This window comes from Euprymna scolopes, chromosome 10 (genome assembly GCF_053919585.1).
Source record: "Euprymna scolopes isolate OS-2025 chromosome 10, ASM5391958v1, whole genome shotgun sequence".
In the NCBI taxonomy this organism is placed as follows: domain Eukaryota; kingdom Metazoa; phylum Mollusca; class Cephalopoda; order Sepiida; family Sepiolidae; genus Euprymna; species Euprymna scolopes.
Window position 1 is genome coordinate 40,358,969 of NC_136491.1, and position 16,903 is coordinate 40,375,871.

The 16,903-nt window shown below is 32.3% G+C and overlaps 1 protein-coding gene across 3 annotated transcripts in view; it reads left to right on the forward strand.

Annotated features, from left to right (window-relative positions):
- LOC145285933 (uncharacterized) overlaps nucleotides 1-16,903 on the forward strand; it is a 547,541-nt gene that overhangs the window by 223,608 nt on the left and 307,030 nt on the right. Inside the window, exon 2 of one of the 3 annotated variants that reach the window (XM_080134437.1) lies at nucleotides 9,384-14,455. The exons of the other annotated variants lie outside the window; for them this stretch is intronic. Coding sequence (XP_079990563.1) covers nucleotides 9,384-9,398 — 15 coding nt within the window. The 3' untranslated portion in view covers nucleotides 9,399-14,455. Of the gene's footprint in view, nucleotides 1-9,383; nucleotides 14,456-16,903 lie in introns of those variants that run through there. 3 annotated transcript variants of the gene reach the window in all.

Sequence of the window (16,903 nt, forward strand, 5' to 3'; positions counted from 1 at the left end):
AATGATTTTGTTTGTTAAAATAAAAATGTGCAATTTCCACATGTATCATGAACATTTTTGCTTCTCCTTTGAATCATCATTAGTTGAAAAAGCAAATGAACAGACAAAACTGGAGAAAAAAAAAAGAATTTCCAAAGGTAGCACTACTTGAACATTTCCACGCAGTTCCAGAAAAGCCGTTAACAATTTAAATTCTGTGATACCAAAATTAGCATCGATCAGGCTGGATTTGGTGTTGTGGTGTTCTCATCATATGATCAAACGAAGCAGTCCAGTGGGTTCAGGTCGGAGGAGGAGGGAATGAGTGGGAGAAAGGTAAAAAATTGTAGCATTCCTTCTGAAACCAAACCTGGGTCCTTTAGACTTGCGGGCCGGCGCCAAGTCCTGCTGCCACACCCAGGGTCTGCCATCGACCATCTGATTGCACCAGGAGATCAAATGCTCTTCAGCGCTTTCAAGTACAATTTGGTATTGACTTTCAAGCTGACTTCAAAGATGTGAGGTGGCATGATGTGGCCCTCACTTAAAATCACGTGGCTGGAAATTTTGTTTTCATCACCCTGGGCACGTCCGTTATTCATGGTAATCCAGCAATGCATTTTGAAGATGCTGGCAATGGTCCTGTTGTCATAACTTGGATTGGTAGAGAGCATGAGTTGTACAGCGGCACATCTCTGATTCTGCTCGTTGAACATTGTGTCACTTTCAGACGTGATAGAAGGCTCCCATTGCTCTTGGGATTTGTACACAACTGGCCAGCTAGTAAATGGTCTCTTATCAAAAAAAAAAAAAAAAAAAAAGTAAACCGGTTTTCATCAAACGGAAATGAAATCATGTCGTCTTTTCTAAGGTGATAATTTTCTAGTTCTACCTTGTAATCATCTATCTCGAATTCATTTAGAAACAGATTCATAAAAAAATCAATTAATTGAAACTAGAGCCCATGTCATTACTAATTAAAATATTTGCTCTAAACATTCGTCAAAGAATTGGTATGAAATGGATCCAGAAATCATGAGCAGTCTATAACAGACAATTTCTATGTTACATTGAGAAAAATTTATACAGACATACATAGTGTAATATAATAGTTCTTAAAGTCCAAATTGTCAAGTGTTCTCTTTTGGTAATTTATTGCTTTTCAGAAGGTAACCATTACAATATTGTTTCGTTCGTGACTAACAAAACTGCAAAATTATGTCTTTGTTGCATTTTTAGTGACTTACTCATCAGATGTTCACCTTTAAAAATAACAACAAAAAAAAACACCAATTTGAACAACTTACATTGTTCATACAACTGACAATATATATATATATATATATATATATATATATATACTAGCAGGCCACCTGGTATTGCCCGGTCATAAAATACGCTTAAATATGATATTTTGAGTAATGCAGATATCGTATTTATTAGATTGGACTCAATATATAGTAATTTTTTAAAAAGCTAAAAAAAAAAGACTCATGCGCTATCACCGAGAATTGAAATCAAAACATTTAGCTTATGATTTACTTTTCCCTTTGACGTTAATGACTGTATTATGAAGACATGTTTACTGCAAAGCTAAATATTAAAACATGAACCTATAGATATTATTCCTTAATTGGAATTCATTTTTGAGATGAGCATTATATATATTAATTTATTTTTTATTTCTGACTATTATTCTAATCTTTATTAGTTGTTGTTTTCATCTTTATTGGTTCTTGGCTGAAACATCGTGAAAAACAACCAGTAAAGATGAAAACAACAACTAATAAAGATGAGAATAATAGTCCGAAATGAAAATAAATGAATATGAACCTATAGCTATTACGTCACACATGTAAATTTGTAATGTCGTCGTTTGATCTTCACCTGACAAATTTCATTCTTTCACACTTCTGTACTGATTTTACCAGGCTAAAACCCAAATATAAAGTTTCATATGGGTTCGAATACCCTCTATATGAAGTTTGATGACTGTGGATCAAACAAACTGACAGAGGAGTTTGGTAGGCCAAATTTTTTAAACAAAAATATATACGCATACATAAATATATATAGAAAGCGTTTTGCGTTTACTATAAGCTTTTTACACAAATATTACACAAGTATAAATCATGTAGAATACTTGCATGAATATAATTGCATGTAATGGTTAACTACAGATGATCATTCAATAAAAAAAACCGAAAACACTAATAGGGAATTGAGTAAAATCAATGTTTAAAAGAATATGCAAATTAACGAGATCTTTTTGCTAGTGAATGCTATTCCACAACCAATATATATAACAAAGTTGTATTTTCTTTTTAAGATCAAAGTGTAGTATCTGTTCCGATGCTACTCTTAAGGTAATTTGTCTCCGTCAATGGAGGGGAAGCCCTCTATACTGATCAATTATTATTTTTGGTCCCAACACGAGTGCCCCTTTTACCTTCTTTTCGGGGATATGGTTCCTTCCCCACCCCACTCCACCCACATTAAAAATGACCTTGTGTCACATTTTGCTTTCGTGGGGAAGCAAATACATACTAATAGAAATAATACACAAAAAAGAACAAATTTATAGCAGTGTGTGTGTGTGTGTATATATATGTGTGTGTGTATATATATATATACACGCGCGCGCGCACACACACACACACACACTTTGTGCAGTGATGTATTTACTTTCAATTAGTTTTGTTAGTTTTGTGCTTTTTTGCCTTAATCTTATATTTTTCGAAACAAAGAGAAAGAAGTGTGTTATGGGGAAATAACGTGGCCGTTATGCTCGAACAGTGTTCGTTAAGCATCAAACCTCTCTGGGGCCCCAATCTTTCCAGAATGCATGCAAAGGAACAAACAAAAATAAATCTGGCTTGGCTTCTTTTCTTGTTTTAGCAAAAGGCATTTATTATCGTTACTTTCCAAACAATGCCCGCTTTTTTTCTTTTTTTTTTTACTGTTCATTTTATGCCATGAGATTAACCGTCTCGACACCAGCTTAAGTCTTTTGCCACCACCACGGGGTCACACGTCCATCTCGCCCGGTGAAACATTTCTTGCTAGCCATAGCCAGCTATTTTCCGTTTTTTTACTTACACATCCATCTTTCTCAACACGGACTTTGCTTCCCTCTTCGATCACATGCTGTCCCTTTTTCTTGTATTGCAAGCCTTCACACACTTGCTAATTTGCGTAGTGCTCAAACAGCTACTACTGTTGCTGCTAATACCTTTGTTAGCTATCTATTCTTTCAGCTGCAGCTGCTCTTTTCACATGCGCTCTATTATATAGTTACATCCACTTGTTTTATAAAATATTATTTTTCTCTTCCAAACACGCGAAGCAAATCTCTAAGGAACTAACATACACTTACTCCCATTTATTTTTTAAAAGTGACCTTACGAAAACAAATTCTATTATTTTCTGGATCGAATTCGCTCGGTTTACACTGTATTATTCTTAACAACATGATCTAACGTTCCACAAAATAAATTCGCTATTCCAAATAAAATATGGATTTTTAGGAAGGGCGACAATCTGACTGAATTTACTTCATTATATACATGAAGGAGAGAGAGAGAGGGGGGAGGAAGAGAGAGAAAGAAAGAAAGAGGAGGAAGAAGAATATAAAACAGCTTAACTTAGTTAAACTTTAACCTGAGGCTGGAATAGGCGCTGGAAACTGGCTTCATACTCTCGTTCTATGGGAAATCCATTTCCACTGTTTGGTAGATTATAAAGAGAAAATTACAACGTTTGCTCGCGGCGATGGTTAATTGATTTTTATTGGCATCTCTCGGCTACCGTACATAAATTGTCTCACGACTGAATCGTTTTAAGAGTCTGATCTCGACGCGAAACAATGGTCTAACAACAAACATCTGTCTCTGGCTTCTCACAAAATTGCTTTTATCTAATTTATCATGCACTCTTCAGCAGCTTAGCTTCAAAGATGCGATACATGTACGATATAAACTGTATATATATTGCTAGACTTTCTTACTCGTTAAAAACGGGCGAAAGTTATGGTGCTTTGACTTAGAATGATTGCTTTAGATCAAACGTTTAGACTAAAAGATATATTGTGGTAACTAATCCCTATTAATTCATAACTGTGCATTGGACGGATAGCAAAATAGTTAAATAGCTGCACCATATAACAAAGGTTCATTAAAATGTCTGCCAGATCGGAGAGTAGTTTCCAAAATAAAAAAAAATGCAGAGAGACACAGAATGTGTGTGTGTGTGTGTGTGTGTGTGTGTGTGAAAAATATGGTATACATGCATATGTGTGTGTGTAAAATATGGTATACATGCATATGTGTGTGTGCAAAATATGATATACATATATGTGTGTGTGTGTGTGTGCAAAATATGATATACATATGTGTGTGTGTGTGTGCAGAATATAATATACTATCTATATATGTATGTATACGTGTGCAGAATGAGATATATATGTGTGTGTGTGTGTGTGTGCAGAATATGATATATATTTTTATTTATTTATTTATTTTTAAAAACAAAAAACTACGTAAATATATATATATATATATATATATATGTGTGTGTGTGTGTGTGCGTGTGGTTATTTGGTAAAACGTTTTTCAATTATGTTTCGCTGTTTGTGTAGAGCAATCCTTTTTGCTTGGAAACTCAGTGTATTTTAAAGATAGCAACACGGCGTATATAAAAGAACAACAGCATAGCTACATTCTAAGATTCAAATATTTATTTCTCATGCAAAACAGCTCCTCCAGAATGGTAAAATTTCGGTACATTTTTTTTTTTTTTTTTACAGATCCGTTTCGATATGCAGAACTAATCGGTTATTATTATGTCAATACCGACTCTTTTCATGAATATACTCATAAAAAAAAATAGAAATTCTTTGCTTACAAAGAAAAAAAGGCATGACAATATAATGTCGGGAAAAAGAAAGAAAATTCATAGTGGGCTCAACATCGTGTGTTTGTTCCGGTAGCAATCTTGGTTCATATTGTAAAGCTAGATAGGTTTTATTCAACGTTTGAATTAAAATGTTCTATAAATGTTTTAATTCTACGAAGGAATTATTTATTTATTGTTATTATTTTATTTATCTCATTTATTTTCTGTAATTTGTTAACTAGGGTTATATCAAGAATGGGTTTACATAGGTTAAAAATACGAAACTAAACATTTTATAAGTTGTATTTTTTTAGTTTCTTATAAAGTTTTATCGTTTAGTAATTTACTAATATTAATAAGGTATATATATATATATATATATATATATATGTCTTTACATAAGCAGTAGTTTGTTGCTACACAGTCATGAGCTTCGTTATATTTCACTGGTTACCCTACCTTTGGTAAATAGCAACCTCAACGTATATATATGTGTATTTAAAAGTACAATTGTACATTAAATAAATCGATATATTTTAATTACATTTATAGGGACTCTAAGATGACAGGTCTATGCAAACAGAAATAGTTACTCAGCCCAGTCAAAGAAAGATAATTCAATTGGAAATTTTAAGTTGGTTCCAATGTGTTTTAGATATAATTGCATTTAACTCAAATATATTCATACATATACACCCCCATATATAAACAAACATATATAATACATACCTATACATTCACACATATATTTAATTAAATACATGTCGCAATTATGAAAACTTCTTATTTATAAATTATTTCCTCGTGTTTCTAACTTATACTATTTTTGTTATCCAGTCAAGTTATGATTCGATTTTTATTTACAGTTATTCAATATGTGCTACGCAAAGCAATTATTTATAAGATATCCGTCGAATAATATCTTATGAATTTTTACTAGGGGATTGAAGACAGGGGTTCACATATTTTCTATTTTATTTGCATGATTCTATGAGATCCTGTTTCTTGTCGCTTACCCCTTTGTCAATTTTATGTATCCGTCTATTTTATTTATTTATTTATTTTATTTTAGTTATTCCTGAAAGCTATTAAATACTAATTTAATTTAACTTTACTTTACCTAGTCAGATTTAAGGCAGGATAATAAATACTTATTTTTATGCAAACAACACTGTACGAGTTCTTACCGTTAATTAAATTTTCTTTAGATACTACATGATAGGCTTTGATGATACAAAGAGTTATTAAGCGTATATTTTCTTGCACTTTCCAATATTGATAACTTTAATTTGTATTCTATCTTATTTCTATGTAATTTTCTTCCCGATTTAGCTAAAGATTTCTTATTAGTTTCCTAATATTTTATTTTAGATGTTATATGGTTACAGAATATGTTCCTAAATTAAGTCAGTCGACACTATGTACATCCTAGTTCTAATACTTTCAATGACTTCACATTTATATACAATATCAGAAATAAGGCATTTACCATCCAAAGGACAATTTCTGTTTCTACAGTTACGGAGAATTTCATTTAAAGTATTCTCGCTATTATCTGGTTCGCTTTTCTTAATCGCTTTATTTTTGCGTAATTGGACCTTATAGTTTTCGCTAATTTTACAAGCCACTTTATGCATATAATATATGTGTGTGTGTGTGTGTGTGTGTGTGTGTGTATGTCATCTTATCTGTCTGTCTGCAAAACAGCCTTTACTCCGTTAATCTTTAGTCTTCAGACTTGAAACTTGATATATAGGGGATTCGGTTTCGTTTTCAGCAAGGAAAAATAGCTGATAAGAGGTCACAATTGAAGAATTAGAAATTAGCAGGCGTAAGTTGACTAAACGTGTATCTTCTACGCATGCACAAATATACATTTATACGCTTAACAACGTTATGTTTAATGTTTTGATGTGGATATAGACTTAGCTTAAATGGTAACGAATAATGCTGGAGAGCTATATGGTTTGATTTCGATTCTAGCTGATGGCACCCGCCATACATACATACATATATATATATATATATAAGATGGTGCTTATTCTGAATTCCCCCATCTAATAAAAGAAGCAAAAATATTAATACATTTATAATGTATGTACCCGTGGCGGAAAGAAAATATCGTATACTAAAAAATCATATGAATTTTAGTTATATTTTTAAATAAAAAAATATAATTTTATGACATAAGTATGAGCGATGATCTCGGAAAGCCACCTTGAAAACGGTCTTGATAAACAAGGAAGATGATTCCCAATAAAGATTTTAGAAAGCCATTCCTAACATGCGGAGAGGGGGGCATTGAAAAACTTAAATTCGCAAAAAAATATTTTCCTTATGAAACTAAAACTACTTGATCAATTTACGATATTTTCTTTTCATCATCAGATAAATTTTTCTTTCTTTTTCGGTACTTTTTCATTGGGTGTCATTTTGTGCAATTGGCAAAATAATTTTTAAAAGTGTGAAATTATAGTGATAGTGCAAACAGTGGCTGACCTGGACGATGACTTAGTTGTCCAGCATATCATGACATCTGCTAACAAGAAATAAGAGGAAAGCTACGCATGCGGTAATAACAACAAAAACAAGTTTGCAAAAAAAAAATCTACATATTAATACGATAGTGTGTGTTATTTTCCGTATCACGCTTACATCAGAGTTGCTTGATTGTTATGGCCTTCCATCTCTTGAAATAAATAATTTTACTACGAATTCTTCAAAAGTTTTGTTTTCGGTTTTGATTATAGCTGACGGCACTCACGTTATGAAATAAATAAATAAATATATAAATAAATATATATATATATATATATATATATATATATAATGTGTGTGTGTTTTTATTTCGCTTTCAATTAAAGCTGATGCACTCAAGTCATATGGATATATATTTGGGAGGAAATCGCAACTTTATAATATATAAAAATCGATAGAACATTAACTTTATAATATATACGAAATCTGCAAGAATTAAAATATCATATTTAAGCATACTTTGACCTGAGCGTTCTTGCTAGCTTAGATAAATACTTCTGCAGTTTTAACAAAAGAGTCACAGACCGTCTCTATTTACGCTGAACATCTACAAAATGCCAACATCAATATATTACATATGAATGAGTTCGCTGTTGAATTTCCTCAGGTCCCGCTAGTAAAGGTATTATTTATTTAAAAATATAAGTTTTAGGAAAGCGTTCATAATTCAGTGAGTCAACAGAAAGCGATTATTATTTTTACTTACAACGAGTTCCCATAGAGTTATCATCAGTGATTACTCATTGGTAATAACCGGTGGTGTGTCTTAGAGTCTAGATGACTACAAGTCTCCGAAGATATTCAGTACTCGTCACCTATTTCCATAATCTTTGCACATGACTCTGTGTTATTGCAACAGCCACTTCCTATTGATTTCTTGCTGGCAGAGACCTTTGGTCTTCGCTGGAATTTGGGTGGCAATAAGCTCCCAAAGGTTTCAGTCCTCCTTGCACTCTTCCAGTGGAAGTCTGGTTAGTGTTTTCTCTCCTCGATCTTGCCATTCTCCCAGGGCCTCTCGATTTGATGTGATGTCAATCTGAGTCGATGCAACATTTTTTAAATTTTATTTTATTTTTTAGCGTGAGTTAAATTAACATTCTGTGTTTTTTAGCGTGAGTTAAATTAACATTCTGTGTTTTTTAGCGTGAGTTAAATTAACATTCTGTGTTTTTTAGCGTGAGTTAAATTAATATTCTGTGTTTTTTAGCGTGAGTTAAATTAACATTCTGTGTTTTTTAGCGTGAGTTAAATTACCATTTTGTGTTTTTTAGCGTGAGTAAAATTAACATTTTGCGTTTTTTTTCTTATTTATATTCTTGTTGTTCTTCTTTTTTTATCCTTCTCCATATTCTCCCCTTTCTTCTGTTTTCCTTCTTTTCCCTCTTCTGCTTCGTTTTTTCTTTTCTTTTCTTTTTTCTTATTCTTTTCTTCTATTTATTTTTTTCTTTTCTTATTATTATCGAAGTGTATTTTGGTCTTCTCACTAGGACCTGTTACTTTTTTTTTTTTTTTAGCATAGTTGCTGTTTCGTTTTTCATAGGGATGGGAGTATTCTGAGCAAACATGCAAAATAATTTTATCGGAAATCTAACGGCCACAATTAATATTTCATCAATCATGCGAAGATGTAATGTTTAATTGAACTGTATATTTTATTTTCATTATTTTTTGTGTAAGTTTCGATTTTTGAGAGATTATCGAGACTATATAATCGTCTAATGTCACATTTTTTCTTGTTTTTACTTAAAAATTGACACTAGCTGTATTTTAAAGTAGAAAATGCTATAAAATAAGTTAAAACACAAAAATATTCAGCTAGGTAGAAGAGTTACTAATCTTGCCTTTGATGACGATTATTAGTTGTACAGTCATTGTTTTTTTATTAGTTGTACAGTCATTGTTTTAAAGCTTTTTTTTTTAGTTTTTCTTTTTGCAAAATATTCTTTTTAAATTTCTCTTTCTTCTCTTTGCAGGTAAGTGTCCTTTGAAATAGACAAGAATATTTTCCATTTTCATATAAGGTCAGAATTTTTCTCGTAAACATACACACATACACACACACATATATATATATATATCTATATATATAAAAATGTAAAGTTGGTTCGTTCTAAACGAATAAAACCATATTTCTACGTTACCAATTTATTTGAAATTTTCAGACAACCCATTTTTAGAGTCGAGGTATGTTTTTATGTTATTAAAATAAATTTACCTCGCGAATTATTAAAATTAAAATATTAAATAAAATAAATATATTTTTTAAACCGTTACTGCGAATCTGCTCTGTTGATAAAACTGAACTTCCGGTTCGATTCATTTCACAGCCACGAATTGACGAAAGATTTCATTTTCTGTTAACTCGATAAGTAAAAAAAAACTAAAAAAACTTACTCATGCAGAGAGTGATCTGTGCTGAAATAATAATGTTATTTAAAAAGCCATTCTTAACATGGGGAAGAGAGGGTGTTTTGTACCTATTCTGTACTTTAACCTTACAATTGAATAAAAACAAACTTTAATTAAACGTGGAAAACGATGTAAAAAAAATAACGCGGATCACTCTCTGCATTAGCAAAAAAAAAAAAAATCCCATATTTTAAAAATTTAAATTCATTTATGTACTTACCAATTTTTTAATTTTATTTATGTTAAGGCTTTTCACTCATGAAACATTACGTTTTAATTGTTTCGTTTCTTTTCACGGCATTGTTTACATAAAAAGTCTGTTTTAACTTTTTCTAAACTATTTCATTTTTACGACATGCCTCAACGTATTATAAAACCCCCCCCCCATGTTAAACAAAAACGCCCTTCCATAAACCTCGAAAGCCGTTCTTAATATGGGGAGGTTGTTCATTCCAAAAACCGTTTTAACATGGGGAAGTTAGGGTGTTTATAATATGCTGGGGCGAATCGTAAAATTAACGAAGTTGCTATCTATTATTTATTGCAAAAATTGCTTGAAATTTATTTATTTGACAAAAAAAAAATTACATCTTAGTACTCCTTGGGCGTTGAGTTCCATGGCGACCAGTAGACAAAAATAATAGTCGCTCCCTTAGTCTCCCACCCCACCCCGCACGTAACATATTTTATTTTGCCGTAACTAAACGATTATTTGTCACATTTACATTTATTTATTTATTCATTTATTTATTTATTTTGAAAAAAGTTTTACTTTTTATGAATATTAAAAGAAAAATGGGTACTCATGCAGAGAGTGATCCATGCTGAAATAATAACGTTATTATTTAAAAAGCCATTCTTAACATGGGGAGGGGAGGGTGTTTTGTACCTATTCTGTACTTTAACCTTGTAATTGAATAAAAAAAAAAACACGATTTAAAAAATAGCGCGGATCACTCTCTGCATTAGCACCGAAAAATGTTATTAAACATTTATTAATAATTTCTCACTTTTACAAACATTTGATTTTAAGTTTCTTTTTAAATGACGACTTTTATCGACTTTTTTTTAATATCCCCCCCCCCCAAATGGTGTTTATTCCGAAATCCGTTGTTAACATGGAGAGGTTGAGGGTGTTTATTCTGAAAGCCGTTCTTAACATTTGTGGAGGTGGACCTAATATAAAAAAATAAATAAATAAATAAATTAAAAAAAAAATTTAATCATTTACTGATAACTTCTCACTTTTACAAATATTTTTTAATTTACATGCGCGGATGAACAAATTGTTGAATAGTGCGAAAACAAAACGTTTTTGTAATAAACTTCGGGATAATTTTTTGGGTAAATATTTACATTTAGGTCCACCTCCACAATTTTCTTTTTTAAATGACGACTTTTATTGATAAATAAATTTACTTCTCCTCAACTGTTATTGATAAATAAATCTACTTCTCTGCCACGGGAACTGAACCCCTCCTTTTTTGGATAACCTTTACGGAGATGGTCCCAACGTCTGCCACGTTCTGAGCTCGGGGAGAGGCCGTCTGACGTAGGCGGTGTCGAGGCAGAAAATTACCCCTTCAATAAAGTTGTTAACTTAAGGAGAAAAAAACCCGTTCCAATAATTAGAATTTTTATTTTTTTTTATTGTAAACAGTTCAAATAATTAGAATTTTAAAAAATAAACAGTTCAAATAATTAGAATTTTACAAAATAAACAATTCAAATTTTTGATAATTCAACAGTTTAAATAATTGGAATTTTACAAAATGAACAGTTCAAATAATTAGAATTTAAAAACAAAAAAACAGTCCACATGATTAGAATAGTTCCACGTGGTTAGTTAACCCTGTAAAATTCTGTGATTTGTTTCACAATATTTGTAAAAGCATCTGTCTGTGACATGTCGCATATTTTAGGGTTAGGGTAATTTTCTGCCTCGACACCGCCTACGTCAAACGGCCTCTCCCCGAACTCAGAACGAGGCGGACGTCGGGACGATTTCCGTAAAGGATAACCCCCCTTTTTTTTAATAGTATTTTCGGGTGAGTATGCTGACAACAAATATCAGTTAAATTTGGCAAATAGTCCCCCCCCTCCAAAAGTGGTGTTTATTCCGGAAGCTGTTCTTAAGATGAGGAGGTTGGGGGGTGATTATAAGGTGGACCTAATCTAAAAAAAAAAAAAAAACAACAAAAAAAGTTTTTTATGCGCACATAAGCAACTATTTTTTTATTAACTTTTTTTACTTTTTTATTTAAAAATTAGTAAATTTCAATGAATAGAATAATAAATCATTTATCATTAATGTGTTTTTGGTTTTGTGTTGAATGAAACTTTTTTTTTTCATTACAACAGTAATGAACCAATTTAAATCTTCCGGCATGCATTTAAGGGTTACGAAATTATCAATAAATCGTTTAGTTACTAAGCCAACGTCAGTAAATAAAAAAAATGTTACATGCGCATGCATTAGCCTTGACTGGGGGGGGGCGGCTCAGGGAGCGACCATTAAATAATTATGCTCGTCGCCATGAAACTCAACGCCCAAGGAGTACCTAAAGTAGCACTTATGCACTTATGTTATCGTGCGATTTTTTTAAAATGGTATTTTCCTGTTAAATTCAAATTTTACAATATGTTTTTCTTTTATTAATTTAAGTGAAAGTACAGATAACCCAGTCGGTTTCTAATGCGAGGAAAATCTAGCCCCCCCCCCCGAAAAAAGGGGTACTCTGGATAATAACAAAACATTAAAATTGCCTCAGTCTCGAAAGATTTCTTCTCTACTGAACGAGGAAAAAAAACGGTGAAGTGTAGTTCACCTTCTGTTTCTCTCCCCCTCTCTCTTCCTCTCTTAATATCTCTCTTTATCCATCTCTCCCTTTCCCTCTCTCAATCTATCTTTCTCTCTATATCACCCTCTCCATCTCTCTTTGAGCCGCTTTCTCTCTCTAACTCCCTCTATCTCTCTCCTTTCCTCTGTCTCATCCCTCTCTGTTTCTAACTCTCCCCCTCTCTCTGTTTATCTATCAATCCCTTTATCTCTATCTCCTTCTCTTTCTCTATTTTCCTCTCACTTTCTCTTTTCTATCTATATATCTTCCTCTCTATCTGTCCATCTCTAATCCCTCATTCTATTTTAGTCTCCTAAATTAATTACAGTGAATAAGGCATTGTCAAAACATGGATAAATCCTATTTTAGTCACCTAATTTACTGACTGTGAGAATAGAAGTTATTTGGAAATTACTGCTACCTTGAACAGCACCAGAAGTAACTGGTAAAACTTTTCTAATTAAATTGATTTTGGCAGCCATTTGGTAACAAAATGACATAGCCTTAGCCTTTGCTGCATGAGGAATACCTGCGACCTTGCTGCCAAGTAGAAGAATTATTTATTCTACTTTAAAACATTCAATTTTTCAAAAATCTCATGTTCGACATCTCCAAAACATCCAATATGGGGAAAAATATTGCAGAAACGCAAACTTATTGTTTAGGATGAATGCACAATAGTACGCAAAAATCACTTGAGGCTCTTGGTCGATCCTTGCAAGATTTGCGTTGCAATGTCAGACCATTTGGGAATGCAGTAATATTGCTTGCAGGAGATTTCAGACAAATGTTACCTGTTATTCTTCAATCAACACCAGCAGATGAAATAAATGCTTGCCTCAAATACTCTACTTTTTTGTTCCATGTGAAGACATTAAACTTAACTCAAAATATGCATGTACAGTTGCAGACTGTTCGATTCGCACAAAAACTTTTGCATCACTTGTGGGAAATTGGGTACGGAAAAGTGCCAGCTGATCAGAGTTAAGGGCAAACTTCTTTGACTTTTAACTTCTGTAATTTCTGTTTATTTCATCAAAAGAATAGTTAGTTTAAAAGGTTTTTGCAGATATTCAAATTATAAGAATTCCATTTGACTGAGTGAATGAGCTATTCTTGCAGGTCAATACAAAGATGCCCATGAACTTAACGCTATTATTCAATGTAAAATTCCAAGTGAGGTAGTCAAATACAAATCCATCGACACTGTTGTGAAAGCAGATAAAGTGGTTAATTATCCAACAGTTATATTTGCCAGGGATGCCACCGCATGTATTGCAACTGAAATTTGGTGTACTAATTCTCATGTTGTGAAATATAAACCAATCCAAGCTTTGCAATGGCACATAGCTTGCAGTAAAAAAAAATTAACAAACAATATCATAGAAACAACAATCTTAACAGGACCTTTCACAGATGAATATATCTTCATTCCATGCATTCCTATGATTCCACCGGATACATCATTACACTTTAGGAAATTGCACTTTCCAATTTTATTGTCATTTGCAATAACCATCAACAAAGCACAGGGAACAATCTTTACAATTGTGGGCCTTACAGTTACACACTGACTGCTTTTTCACAAGGACAATTTATGTTACATATTCAAGAGTCACCAAACCGGAAAATCTCTATATCAGCTAAGAAAATGGAACAACAAAAACTGTACCCATGCAAAATGGAAATTTAAACCTATAAGAAACATGCTTTTTCTCATTTTGGAACTTTTTCCATTGCGCCAATTTGAGCCACAGCAACGCGTGGCAGGGTACAGCTAGTATATATATATGAGCAGCACATTTTTTTTATTTCATTAAATCAAGTGTTGAATATGCATAAAAATAATTTATATTAACAACAGATAAATATAGTAGTCAAAAATATTTATTTATTCAACTGAAAACTTTGTTGAATCATTTGTTTATAAATACATAGCAGTAGCATTATGCTATCACCAACAACGAAAGAATTAATGGGAAACATGATTTTTTAATCAGTCTTGTTCTGATGTTGTTCTTAATTTGTTTGAATTTGAAAAGTTTTTCTTATTGATAAGTACTTGCAGGTAAAGATGCCATTTTTTTTTTTTTTTTTTTTTTTTTTTTTTTTTTTTGCATGAATCACTAATTTGAAATACTTTCAATTTGAAAAAATATATTTTGCATAAAAATCAACTAATGAAATATCTTTGGAATTAATTGTTGATCTTAACAGATTGTCACATTCCGATACTGCCTCCACTTTCATATCGAATGGTGCAGCAAACGATTTGAAATAATTTTTATGCAAACGAAAAATAGCAAAACGCGACACAAATTCGTTTCGCAAATGCTAGATTGCATTCACAAATAACTTCGAAGTTTATGGTTTTCTTACTTGGAATGATGGAAAATGAGCACAGATTTTATATCTAAGTAGATCTTTCCATAACGCAAGTTTTTTTTTTTTTTTTTTTTTTTTTTTTGTCGAAGGCAATATTATTATACATCTCATAAGCGTTTTACCTTGAAGCAGTAAATTGATTCAAATGAGTCCCTATATATATATATATATATATATATATATATATATATTCAAATGAGGCACAATGAATGATAAAAGATATGTAATTATTTAGTGAATTATTTGAAGACACCACAGCCGGTTCTCTCATAAACAAATAATTGAGAATATAATGCCCCCCCCCCTCCGCGGCAAGCTTGAACACTTACACTGAATTTCTTTTTAAATAATTAAACATTTGAATTTTATTTCGGTATTTAAAGCATTCTAATTTTATTCGGTCTATTTTCAGAGTAATTAAGCTTTAAAAGAGCGCAATATATGGCCTGTGTCAAGCCAGGCAGCATGCAAAAAAAATCAGTGAAAGACTCTTGTTTGAAAAGAGGGGGGAGAGATGAGATAAAAGCATGACCAAATGAAAGATTCCAGTAACTTACATAGGGTAGGTGGCAGGGTCGCTGTTAAAGGAATGAAATAGAAAGTCGACTGAGACGACATTGTCCTTTTGAAGCTGTTCCACCTAATATCTGTTACCGGTCGGTCGGTCAAATCAAATCTAACGTTTTGTTTTATGTTTATTAAAATAAAAATTACGCAGAAATAGAAGTGATTGGGTTTTGATCTTTTTTTTTTTTTTTTTTTTTGCGATCATATGATTGAAATTCGATTGAGTGGATCATAGAAAGATAACAGTAGGTTTTTGTTAAATACGAAAGCGTCGTCTAATATTAACTATAGTCATTGGCTCGCAAGCTGGTCAAAATACTTTCGGCTATAGGTTGCCGATCTTTGGTCTAAAGACTTGAAATTTGATACATAGGATATTCGGACCTGTGGAACAATTTGGTTTTTTACCGGTAAAAATAACTGCGAAGCGGTCAAAATTGATAAAATTGGAACTTGGTAGGCATAAGTCGACTTGAAGTGCTTCTCTACGCATGCACAAATGTGTCGGTTTATTTTTAGAGTGTTGATATCCATCTGTTGATGGCTCAGATGATAACGAATAAGGGTGGAGAGCTGTGTTCTAATTTCGATTCTAGTTGATGACACTCAAGTGATGATTATTTTTAACTATGGAAATCAATAATATATAATGGGTACAATATAATAATCAATAGACTATTAGCTTTATAATAATGAATACGAAATCTGCATGAATTAAGATATATTTAAGCACATTTTACGACCAGGCAATGCCAGATGGCCTGCTAGTACTTTGATAAATTTAGTCGCTACTTGTTAGACATTAAGTTTCTATCATTTTGCATGGAAACTTTCATTTACTGTACAAGATCAAACTGATCCATGACATTTTCAGAGAACCAGTCTAATTATGCATATGTATCTATTTTCTACTGTAGCAAGTAAGACTTAAGATCAGTTTATAGTAAGGAAGCTAGATCCCCTGAATAATGAGCACTCTGGATCGGCAGAATTTATCACGATCCAGCTTATTGGATTTCCCGGTGGATCAGGCGATCGGCGACAAGGCAATTAAAACATATTGAAAGAAAAAGCAATGCCTACGAAGATGGTGTCATGAGATCGACCTGGAACTCAACTATCGTGAGCACGAAGTACCCCGTCCCCCTTGATCTAACATAAATTTATTTAATGTGTGTGTATAAATATGGTCATTTGATTTCCGGTCGGGGTCAACAAAACAAATTTGTTGAAACTTTTCATATATCTCTTTTTTATATATCTTTCCGGGAATATGCATACGCACGACCACC